Source organism: Nicotiana sylvestris, chromosome 4, assembly GCF_000393655.2.
Source record: "Nicotiana sylvestris chromosome 4, ASM39365v2, whole genome shotgun sequence".
Taxonomy (NCBI): Eukaryota; Viridiplantae; Streptophyta; class Magnoliopsida; order Solanales; family Solanaceae; genus Nicotiana; species Nicotiana sylvestris.
The window spans coordinates 83,824,728-83,837,357 of record NC_091060.1 but is presented as its reverse complement, the minus strand read 5'-3'; the positions used below and the strand labels follow the sequence as shown (position 1 = coordinate 83,837,357).

General features: G+C 37.6%; 1 protein-coding gene across 2 annotated transcripts; it reads left to right on the top strand.

Annotated features, from left to right (window-relative positions):
- The first annotated feature begins 251 nt into the window (after nt 1–251).
- Nucleotides 252–12,064, top strand: LOC104248141 (uncharacterized). 2 transcript variants are annotated; one of them, XM_009804346.2, is made up of 4 exons: nt 314–608; nt 677–766; nt 11,593–11,691; nt 11,821–12,064. In XM_009804346.2, exons 1-4 carry the CDS (start codon nt 363–365, stop codon nt 11,896–11,898), a joined length of 513 nt encoding a protein of 170 aa, XP_009802648.1. In that variant the 5' UTR covers nt 314–362; the 3' UTR covers nt 11,899–12,064. The 2 variants fall into 2 exon arrangements, with proteins under 2 accessions (XP_070028159.1, XP_009802648.1); XM_070172058.1 differs by lacking the exon at nt 11,593–11,691 and having other exon boundaries at nt 252–608.
- The last annotated feature ends 566 nt before the right edge of the window (nt 12,065–12,630 follow it).

The window sequence follows — 12,630 nt, the reverse complement described above, 5'->3', positions numbered from 1 at the left end:
GAGGACTAATTTATACCACATGAGAGATCGGATAAAATAAACTCACATTTGATGGGATAAGATGAGATACCCTTGATTAAGTTTGGGATTAAATTTATACCTTATTTGATTGAAGGTATAAATTTATGTCAATTCCACCTTATTCCTCGTACCAAACTACGCCTAACAATACGTTATCTAGGAGAAGCGAACTTGGTCTTTTGAGTTACGTCATAAACTATGTGCCAAATTGCCAAAAAAAGGAGACGATCGGGGGTTGATTGCAAAGGTCAGTAAAGTTTAGGGTGCAAAATGCAAAGAGGACGCAAAATTCACAACATTTTGGCTTAGGGGTAGGAAGACAAAGGAGAAGCAAAGCCGCAATGGCAGCTGGACTTGCAATTGGATTGACTGCTGTAAGACCGCAAGCACTTGGTACGAAAATCCTCAATTGCCGAAAAACCAAATGGGTCTTTAGCCCCTTGGCCTTTTCATCTTCTTCTTCAAATTCAAGAAAGCTAATACTGTATTCGAAGCCCGGTTGCTGTTTGTGTGATGGCCTCAAAGAAAAACTCAATGCAGCTTTCTCTCTTTCCACTTCCCATTCTCTCCATGACGTTCAATTACAGGTTCAACTAAGCCTTTTGAATTTCTAAGCATTGTCTTTTTGAAGTTTAATTTAATGGGTTTTGGGCAGGTTAGAGATATAACTAGCAATCCTGAGTGGGAGAAGGCTTACCAATATGAAATACCTGTGTTGGCTAGAGTGCGTCCTGATGGCACTGAGGTTTGATATGCTCTTACTACTATTGCTTTTCTGCATCTTTATATGGAACTTCTATTGTTAAATAACTGTCGTAGTTCTTGCTTGTCATTTCATTGTTGTATGCTACTTGTGATCAGCAGTGGACAGCCAGGATCTTTATTAAGAGGGTGTCAAAATTTAAATATTTAAATACAAGAATAAGTCAAGGGAAGTCGATACATATTATATAGACAGAAAATAATTTTTACCTATTTAAACAGTGTAATTTTCCGGTGAAGGGGTGTCAACCTTTGAGCTATGTGGCTCAGCCACAACTTGTGATACTGTTTTGAGTGTGACAATATTGATAACCTTTGACCGCAACTATTAAAAAGGGCAGGCTGGACACCACGGTTATCACAACAACAAAAAAAGGCAGCCCGGTTTACGAAATATTCCACGTTCACACATGGTTCAAGGAAGGACCACAACCCAAGGCAGTGTAATATAGGCAGCTTACTGTGACACAAGCGTCAGTGGCTGATTCCATCACATATTGTACTAATTTTCATGTTATTTCCCTAACAAACTTGAGAGTCTATTAGTTAGGACCAAAAAGAAAAAGGAAAAAATGGTGAAGGAAAGGGATTACAAACACTTTTTTTTCTTCCCTTTCTTTCTACTCCTTGGAACCAATCAATCTCACACAAAAAATAATACTGTTCAAAATTAGTTATCTTGCATGTAATACATACCTTCTTATACTTGTGAACTACCACTCAAATAAGCGTACGCATTTCTGTTTATTTGTAAATCCTTAAGTACATATACTGCTGGTAACATCAAATAATTTAGAAGTTACATGGTTTCTGTAGCAAGTTAGGTTGAAATTTAAACTATTAAAAAGTTAAGGAATAAGTTCTGCTCTACTTTCTACATACTGCCGTGGCATTGCCAAAAATCTTTGTTCAAATACGATGTTTTGATCCTTAAGGTACTTTTTTTGCTATCTATAAAGGAAACTGTGCGAGGCCAAAACCTTTATGAAATATTGTTATTAGTAGATGAGATGATTGAAGCACTTGTTGGTATTGGCTGGCATCAGTTTTAGATTTTAACTTGAACACTTGATGCTGCTGAAGGAGCAGTAATTTTTAAAAGCGAAAAGTGCAAAAGGGGGATAGGGATATTGTGTTGGACGATTTGGAGCACTGCGAGAGTCGTCGTGATTTTAGGTATTGTAGGCGCTTTAGTTTCGAAGAGGTCGCGAGGGTTGTGCGTAAGATGAGCAGGGGCAGAGCGATCGGGCCAGACGAGATCCCAGTTGAATTCTGGAGGTTCGCGGGTAGGGATGCTTGAATTCTGGTGGTTCGCGGGTAGGGCTGGCTTGGAATGGCTGATTGGGCTGTTTAATGTTATTTTTAGGACGAAGAAGATGCGCGAGGAGTGGCGGTGGAATAGGATGGTTACGTTGTACAAGAACAAAGGTGATATCCAAAATTTTAACAATTATAGGGCATCAAATTGCTTAGTCATACTATGAAGGTTTGGGAGAGGGTGGTGGAAGCGAGGGTGAGGAAGACTGTGTCTATTCCCGAGAACCAATTCGGTTTCATGCCGGGACGTTCGACTACGAAAGTCATCCATCTAGTTAGGAGGTTGGTAGAACAGTACAGGTATAGGGAGAGGGATCTGCATATGATGTTTATTGACCTAGAGAAAGCGTACAACATGGTCCTAAGGAGGTCCTTTGGAGATGCTTGGAGGATAGAGGTGTTCCTGTCGCTTACATTAGAGTGATTAAGGACATGTATGATGGAGCTAAGACTCGGGTGAGGACAGTGGGAGGCCACTCGGAACATTTTTCGGTAGGGATGAGGTTACACCAAGGATCTGCGCGCAGCCCGTTCTTATTTGCTTTGGCGATGGATACACTGACGCAACATATTCAAGGGGAGGTGCCTTGTGTATGTTATTCGCTGACGATATAGTGCCGATTGATGAGACGCGAGGTGGTGTCAACGAAAAGTTAGAGGTTTGGAGACAAACCTTAGAGTCTAAAGGTTTCAAGTTGAGCAGAATTAGGACAAACTACTTAGAGTGCAAGTTCAACGACGAGACGAGGGGAGCGGATAGATGTGAGACTTGGTTCGCAAGTCATCCCTAAGAGAAGAAGTTTCAAGTATCTTGAGTCAGTTATCCAAGGGAACGGGGAGATTGACGAGGATGTCACACACCGTATAGGGGCGGGGTGGATGAATGGAGGTTAGCATCCAGCGTCCTGGGTGACAAGCAGGTGCCACCAAAACTTAAAGGTCAGTTCTACAAGGCGGTGGTTAGACCGTCAATATTGTATAGGGCTAATGCAGGCTAATGAAGAACTCCCATGTCCAAAAAATGAACGTAGCAGAAATGAAGATGTTGCGATGGATGTGCGGGAATACTAGGTTGGATAAGATTAGCAATGAGGATATTCGGGAGAAAGTGGGTGTGGCGCCCATGGAGGATAAGATGCGGGAAGCGAGGCTTAGGTGGTTCGGGCATGTGAGACGGAGAAGTCCAGATGCTCTAGTGAGAAGGTGTGAATGGTTGGCATTGGCAGGTAGGAGAAGAGGTAGAGGGCGATCTAAGAAGTATTGGGGAGAAGTGATCAGGCAGGACATGGCGCGACTGCAGCTTACCGAGGACATGACCTTTGATAGGAGTGTTTGGAGGTCGAAGATTAGAGAGGAAGGGTAATAGGTCGTAGTGTATTTTTCTGTACTGTTTTGGGTTTGTTAGGGCTAGCCGGCTAGTACCTGTCATTGTTTCTTAGATGGCTAGTGTTAGGGTGGTTTTAAGTGCTATCTTCCGCCTAGGTTTTCTAGTACCTTGTCGTTGTTACTGCTTGACTATTGCTTTTGTTGTTGCTATTGCTTTCTTCCACCTGTTTTTCAGGTCCATACATTATTGGTTGCATTTTCCTGGCTTCTTGTTGATATTTGCATGTTTGTATTCTTCCTCTTGAGCCGAGGTTTTTTTGGAAACAGCCTCTCTACCCCCAGAGTGGGGATAAGGTCTGCGTATACATTACCCTCCCAAACTCCTTGTGGGATTCCACTGGATTATTGTTGTTGTTGAAAAGCGCAAAAGGACGACAAGGTTCATGGGGTTTGGAAGTACAATGACCACTCAACCCCGTATTTCAAGATCCTTATAGTAAATATCATCATAGCCCTAAACATAGCAAATTTGGCCCAAACTGTCCTTGCCCTCCTTTATCTTCACTCTTCAGACAGGTTCTGACCATTACTATTCACTTCCCAAATCCTAACTTGCCACTTGGTTAACTATGGATAATGCGTAATCATTATATAAATCACTGAACCCTGTTTGGTAAGTTGGCTGAAACGTTACACTGTTCCTCTCGGAATACATCTGATACTTAAAGCCAGCTGGAAAAATCTGTAAAAGATGGCATTGGAAGTCCTAGAAAGACTGCTTGGTTTAGATCACGTATCAGTCGATCTTCCAAAGATATACCTGACTCAAGCACACTGCAAGCAAAAGTTGGTTTTAGAGAACTCCAGTCCCAAAATCCTACCAAAATGTTTGCTTCCTTTGACATTATTATAGGCAGAAAAATAACTTTGTAGCAGATTGTGACAGATTCATTCGTGGATAAGGTTTACGCAAGGCGGTGCCTCAAGTTGAGGAAGATATCAATGTTAGAGAGGATAAGCAGATCTAATGTAACCGGCAGGCTTTTGTGGGCATTAAAATAGGCAGTAGTTCAATTTTACTAGATTTCCTGTGTTTGTAGATTCCTAGTTTTCCTTAATAGCCTTGTAATAAGGGTCTCATATTTAAAGAGACTGAATCAAAAGGAGGAGAAGGATTTATACCAAAAACAAGAGGTCTGGGACTCTATGTAACGAGTCCTAAGGTTACAAGTCCCTTTTGACGAGCTTTACTATTGTATCAGAATAGGTCGCTCACGAAATAGAATCATGGGAGAGGACTTGTTTAACACAGACTTCATAGCGAATCGCCTTGTGACAAGATCTACACATGTGGTTTTAATACTGATGCTGAGTGACGGGATCGATAGTATGATTCCTCTGTATCCATTGAGCTCTATTCAAGCCCATTTCACTCCAGTATTAAATGATTTTTCTTTGAGATAAAGTGGGATTTTTCTAGAACTAGCTGTACATACTAACTTAAAAGTCTCTAGTCAGACCTAATGACTCCTAGCAAACATTGAATGCAATGTAAGTGTAACAACAAAAACGTAGCATTTTAACCCAACTAAGTTGTAAAAACAAAAACCTAACATTTTAACCCAACTAAGTGGTATCACCAATAAAGATTTCGCTAATGTGTTCTATTTCTTAGTTAAGTCTGCATTGATTCTAAGAGATTGTGCGTCTTTTGAAATAACTGGCCCATATGATGTTATGTCTACCTTGTGTTCTTTTATCTCCTTCCATCCTCATAGGGTCACAACTATGGGTTAGACTTCGGAGCATTTGGAGATCCACATAAGATATGGTTAACCATCTCAAACGACATTATTCTACAATACTCATGTGAATACATTAGGCCTTTGAGGTCTAATGTTTACTCCCATGTAATGTTGTTAGTCCTAAAGCATTCTCTAAACTTGCCTTTCACATTGTTAAGTTACTTCCTATTGTATAGCTTCCATAACATTTGTATTCAGTCCTCTGTGTGTCTGGTATTAATCCATTAATATCACATCAATGCTATCTCTGGTGCTCTTGTTGCAACTTGCATGGAGTTGTGTAGTTCAACCATTTATCAGAGGGAAAAAGGAATGCGTTTTGATAGAAGAATTGGGGATACCATGAAATTGGACTTACTAGCATTAATAGAGATCTGAAATAGGGGAAGTAAATTTGCCTTTACATTCACTAAACAACGTAGAAGATTGAAATCAATTTTGTGTAAAGCATCTCTTGTATTCTTGTGGCTTGTATTTTGTTTGGTATCTAAATTTTTTTCGTCTTTAAAGAACAAAGACAAATGCATTTGCATTTAAGCAATGGTTTGTATCATTTGTTGGAGTGACTCCACAAGTATCTCCATATTCCACTTCATTATCTTTTTATAAGCTACAATATAAGCTATGTTTCTGCATTAAGTGTGTGTGCATGTTCTTAATATAGTGATATGAATGTTTTGACCAAGTATTTTTGTAACTCATGGACCTAAGCTCCCTCGAAATCAGAAATAAAGAGAAGTTATGATACTAGTAAATATATATAAAGGCCATAACATAACATGCATGAAGGAGTCATCAATAGAGCAAGTATACTAGTAGGAGATACAAAGGAGCTTCCCATAATCATTGGTTTACAACGGTCGGCATTGAGCCTATACTTGTTTAACCTAGTTATGGTTGAGCTAATCAATACAGAACAAGATGAGGTCCAATGGTGTGTGCTATTTGCTTATACAAAACCACCAAGGGTGTCAACCAAAAGCTTGAACTATGGATAAGCAATATGGAGAGTAAGGGGTCGTTTGGTAGGGTGTATAAGAATAGTGATGAATAAGGTGTATTAGTAAAGCTGAGATTAGTAATGCATGGGTTAGTAATGCAAGCATTAGTTATCCAGAGATTATTTCTTATCCACTGTTTGATGTGGTGTATTAAAAATTAAAATGCATTGCATAATTTTTAAGAAAATTAGTTGTTTACAAAAATGCCCTCCATATTCTTTAGCTTTAAGGGACTTTAAGGGCAATTTTGTCTTTAACCGGGCTAATGCATGCATTAATAGCCTTGGTATTGCTATGTATTAGTTATACATAGGACAATACCAAATAAGTTGTATAACTAATACTTGCTTTAGTAATACATAGGTTACCAAACAAGAGATTAGTAATACCAAAAGCTAATGCATGCATTATTTTCTCTAATGCATCCTACCAAACGACCCCTAAGAGTTTTAGGACAAGTAACACTAAATATATGCACTACAAGTTTGCTCAGCATAGAAGAGTAAAGTTGAGGTGAGATTACAAGGAATTGTAATACTTAAATGCAAACAATTCAAATAGACAGGCTCGTTGTTCCAGGAGAATAAAATGGTAGATGAAGATGTTATGCGTAGAATCAAAATCGGATGGTTGAAATGGAAAAGTGCTATCACGGTGTTTTGTGATAAAAGGATGCCTACCAAAATGGAAGGTTAGTTTGATAGAACAGTTATAAGACCAACAATGTTACACGGGAGTAAATGTTGGGCCGTTAAAGTCCAACACATCCACAAGATGAGTATCACAGAGATGCGGATACTAAAATGGATGTGTAGTTATACAAGATTAAAAATGATCACATTTGTCAGAAGGTGCAATTAATGGTTGCTTGAGATGGTTTAGTCATGTTCTGCATTGGCCTCCAGGTGCATTTGTTCATAGGTATGAGACTATGGTGAGTGAAGGTATTAAAAAGAAGACGAGGTAGACCAAAAATCATATGGAAGGAAGTTATCACGAAAGACATACAATTTCATAGCATCCATACAAACTTAGCGAAAGATAGAGCATAGTGGAAGAAAAAGATCTATATCGGCGACACCAGTTAGTTGAGAATATATTTTAGTAATGTTGGTACATTTACTTTAGGTCTTGTGCTTTCTAGGAATTCTTTTAGTTTATATGAGATTTTTATGCCAATAGTAAATAGGGAAAATGTCATATTTGCTCGCGAGTTATGCAAAATCGTATGGATTTTCCCTTCATAATGTGGAGGTCAAATATGCCATCGCTGTTAGCAAAATAGGCTAAAATTGCCCTTATTCCCAAACGGCAGAATCTTAGAGATAAATTAGAACCGGAAGCCTCCTCATTGGCATTGTCACCATCACCATCCTTGTCTTGGTGGCTGAATCCTCCATTAGGCTATTCACAAAGTTTTTAAAAAGATTAGCATTAAAATCAAATATGTAAACAAATGCAAAAAACATACAATATAGGTAAAAGCATTGAGAAGTAGAAGGAGCCTTATTGTACTCAACACCTCTGAAGCGTCATTTCCTCCTTGATTCTTGGAAAGTGCTTCAATAGATTTAATTATAATGGAATTGATTCCATCATGTACTCCTTGAGCAATTGAACTTCCTTTTTAAGCTATTGACATAAACAATAAAATTTTAAAAAAATGTTGATATACTACTCTAAATATTAAAACAATTAAGTGACCATACCATTTGAAACTCTTACTTTAACTAGTTGTGCGTTGGATAGGTGTTTGATATCATCTCTCTAGTGAATACTTTTCTCAGGTGGGTCAAGATTTTGATATGCACAGGAGGATGGAAAGTAAAGTTGTCATCACTTAATTGAATTGCAGCTAGGGGTGTTTATTAGGCAGATCAGGTGGATAATTTATGCTTAAAGGTTATCGGATTATAAATGTAATAATCCGCTAGCCATCCAATAAGACAACGGGCAGATTGGTATCAGATTAACAATTATCGGGCGGTTATCGAGCGGCTTATCGGCTAAACCAAGTAATTTTTTTTGAATAATCATTCAATCAATACCAAACAATTTCAAATCAATATCAAATTTTTAATACCATCTAGGATCTAACCAAACGGTATTTTTGGATTGAAGAGTCTTCAAGACTACTCATACACATATTAACCAAGTTCAGTAATCAATTAAACATTCGTTCTTCACAAGACAAAAAAGGACATTCGTTCTTCCAGAAAAGCAGACTTTAAAAAAGGACATAAAATCAGACAATCCAGTCAAGTACTTCCAGTTCATTGCACTACATTATAATCACTGATCAATTCCACAAAACTTATCAATCATCCTCCTACTTCTTCACGACCCAAACCGATGGGCCGTGACAGGCACCTGGTACCTTACTCAACCGAGTACCTACGTAACGTATCTTTCGTATCATACTATCATAGGTAAATGAGCCGGAGAGGCTGTCGTGAGATAAGTAGAATAAACATGAGAGAATACTTGACATAGAACGACCCAACCTGATATAGAAACTTACTTACGTTACATACGGGCCTATAAGGCCAACATGATCATTTGTACACTCAAAACATAGGCCGACAAGGTCATACAAGTATCCGTATGCATGCCATCTGTGTACAAGCCTCTAAGAGTACATAATATTATAAAGGTCGGGACAGAGCCCCGCCATACCAATCAATGCATGTACTTCATCTAACAAAAGGTATTAGAACATATAATGGCCACCAACCACACTTGCTAAGTTGCATGACAAAAAATTGTCCGAGAAAGGATCATCATACTTCAACCCCGTCAACCTTTCCTTTGAATTCCTCTTCCATTTGTTCTGTGAGGGAAGAAGTCCGACTGATACTAGTCTTGGCAACTTTTCCATCTAATACGTAATGCATTAAGTACCTATGGCAGATAGAAATCGACATCAAGCCTGTTTTGGTCAAACAAAGTGTAAATACATAGGAGTTTCAATAGTACTTTATATACATAGGGGTAAAAGTGTAAATATAAAAATTCTTAACGGGTTAACAGTTTACCCAATAAGAAAATTGTGTAATCCGCTCCCAACCGTTAAGCCGTTAATTATAAAATCTCAATCTGTTCACCATCCCTTACCCCGATAATCCGATACCAATAAGCCATCGGTTCGGTTCAATTAACGGTTTCGATTTTGAACAACCCTAATTGCAGCAGCAGCTCCATTTGCTGCATTCTTGTCCATCCCATCCTCAATATCAATAATATCTAACCTTTATTTCAAATAGAGTTGGGAAAATATTCCTTAACTTTAACTACATTAAAAAATGTACATTAATATAAAACAGGAATAATATATTCTTTAGTTAACTGATAAGTAATATAATTGGATAATATAACATAACACAATTATACTGCACATATAACGGTAAGTACATAAAATAAACATATAAATTTGTGAAGATATAACAAGAATGTATCTGCAATAGGCATATACCAAAAAATATACATACTTTTAGAATATAGTTGTGATACAAAAAAATGAGAAATATTATCTTTCGGTCAAAAAGTATCTTTGACAACTCATTGAAATTGGGATTATTTATAACCTTCCAACTAAGAATTGCGCATTTCCTTCAACTAGCAAAGCAAACTCATCCTTCATTTGCGAACATCGTTCATAAGACTAGTCTCGGGATAGGAGATTAGGCGGGACATGGCGCAACTGGAGCTTATTGAGAATATGACCTTTGATAGGAGGGTGTGGAGGTCGAGGATTAGAGTAAAAGGTTAGTAGGTAGTCAAACGTTTCCCTTTGTCTTCCTCAGTTCGATAGCATTAGTGTTAATAGGATATTTTTATTCTTAGACTAGTATTACTACCTAGCGTTTAACTGCTATCTTGGCTTCGGTCTTCTTTTTATCTTGTGTTGTTACTACTTGTTGTCATTACTTCTTTTCATCCTTTCTTTAGCTGAGGATCTATCGAAAATAGTCTCTCTGTCCTTCCAGGGTAGGGGTAAGGCTATGTACATCTTACTCTCCCCATACTCCACTTGTGGAAACTCACTGGGTTTTATGTTGTTGGTGGTGCTGCATCACTATCCAATAATAGAGGAAACAATGCTTATGAGGTGTTGAACAATAGAGTTACTTATAATCTCAATGTTTTTACGTATATATTATGCTTTTTGCATTTTTTTGATTTTAGTGCAATTATATATATATATATATATATATATATATATATATATTATATTTTAATGCAATTATTTTTGATAGCTTGATGGATGATTTTGCCACCAATTTAGGGATCCTGGCGGTGACTCTAATGGCTTTCATGGCAATAAAAGCATGGTAATCTTGGTGACAATCATGGTGTGGGGGTTGAGAGCTCCCCGCCTTCCACAGTGAGGAGGAGGGTTCAAACCCCATCAATAATGTAGCATCCTCTTTCCCTTTCCTGATATAATTAAAAAAAACATGTTGTGGATGTTACAGATCTCAAGGATAACAATGAATGAAGATGCCAATATGATGTGTTTTTTTTTTTTTTTTTGGGGGGGGGGGGGGGGGGCTACTAGTGCTTTTTCTTTACCTGTAAGAAAAAAGCATGATGAGGTTGCTTGAGATTATTTAGTATTGGCACCTTTTTTTCCAAATGCACCTGTCAATAGATGCAGCATTGTGATGATCAAAGGATCTAACAGAGGACAAGATAAATTTAAATCATATGGATGATAGTTGTCTCAAGAGATCTATTTCTGTTGGAATCAAGTCAAAAATATGATATCCCAACTAGTGGAGGTTGATGCATAGTTTTGTTGTTACACTTGTGAAATCCAGTGCCTTTTAGGACTCTTATTAGAGACTTGTAAGTTGGCGTAGAGATAAGTCTAAGATAAATAGAATTTCTCGGTTATTAAAAAATCGTAATTTGCTTTAAAAAACAAAATTATTTAGTATTGAATGAATGGGAGTAGAATGGATATAGAGGAATCATGCCCCAAATAGTATCGGATTGAGGCATAATTGATGGATTAATTTTCATATATAAATGAGCATAGAATATTGGAATAACTTATATCTACTTGCTGGAACCGTCTTGCTTTATCCCCATATTGATAACTGTGGTTCTACCATTATTTTTATCATGGCTATTCTATGGAGGTTTCTTGTGTTGACTAATAGAATCATAACGGTAAGGGATTGTTTCTTATATTAGAATTATTGTAGTTATAATGAAGCTGTAAAACCTGAGACATTTGTTGGATGATGCATCATGCATTATTTGCCATATATTTCCCTTCTGATTGTTAAGGGTGTGTTAAGGTATGTTGGAATTTCATTATAGTGGTGATTTGTCTTTTGTGTATTTGGTTCCAGTGGTCAAGGCTTGCTGTGTCTAGTAAGGCTAGATACGGAAAAGGAAAAAGACTATGGAAAACCTTGAATAGGAGAGTTGTAACAAGTCTTGTACGAACTGTAAGTTCTCCATAGAGAATTGAAGCTGTCCCTAGGCTATATATCGTCTACCCTGTGAACCTTTGGTTTGTTTCATGTGGAAAATTACAAGATGTGATATTAATTCTCATCATTGCATATATTGCGCAGGAGGTACTTCCTAGATTATCTCCTCGTCTTGGTGTTGAGGCTGTCCACAAGAAGATTGCAGCCGCATTTACTGAATGAGCTCTCAACAAGAATTTTGAAGCCAGTTTATGCTCATATCGCAAGGGTGATACTATGGATGATATATACAGTTTACCTGTGTGATATGCCATAGAATATGAGAATACAAATGAGTAATACTTGATATTTATATATTTTACCGTTAATAAATTTGTCTGGTACTAAATATGCTAGTTGTTGTAGCTCCATTCTTGGCACAAGGCTGAAATGATCTAACCATTGCTAATCCTGCATCTGCGAGAAATTGCAATTTAAATGGAAGGTGACATTGCAACGACTTCTCTTGTGAAATTCAATTTGGCAGAACAAATATTGCACGAGATAGGATCCATAGTTTGTCGGCCAAGTTCGGGGAAACAGATGAGCTGATTTGGTATATCTAAATCTTACTGAAAACTCTGAAGCTTATAAAAGGAAGATATTTCCAAATGTTGCAATAACTCTGGAGTCCTTTACTGAAAATTCACCCGCACATAAATATGAGTAAAAGGATGTTATACCCTGTAAATGATGTGGCAAAATGTACAATCTTTGGCAGAATCTAAGCAATTTAAATTTCCCAAAAGCTTACGTTAGGTGGCTGGTAGGAAGACACAAATGACTTTGCGCAACTGAGCCTAGTCATATGTTGAAGTACCAAAGTGTAACAGAACTTGTTTATTGGTGTAACTTAAAACAATTTAAGATGCCTTAATAGATATGGTTAACATCCTAAGTTTTGTAATAGAGACT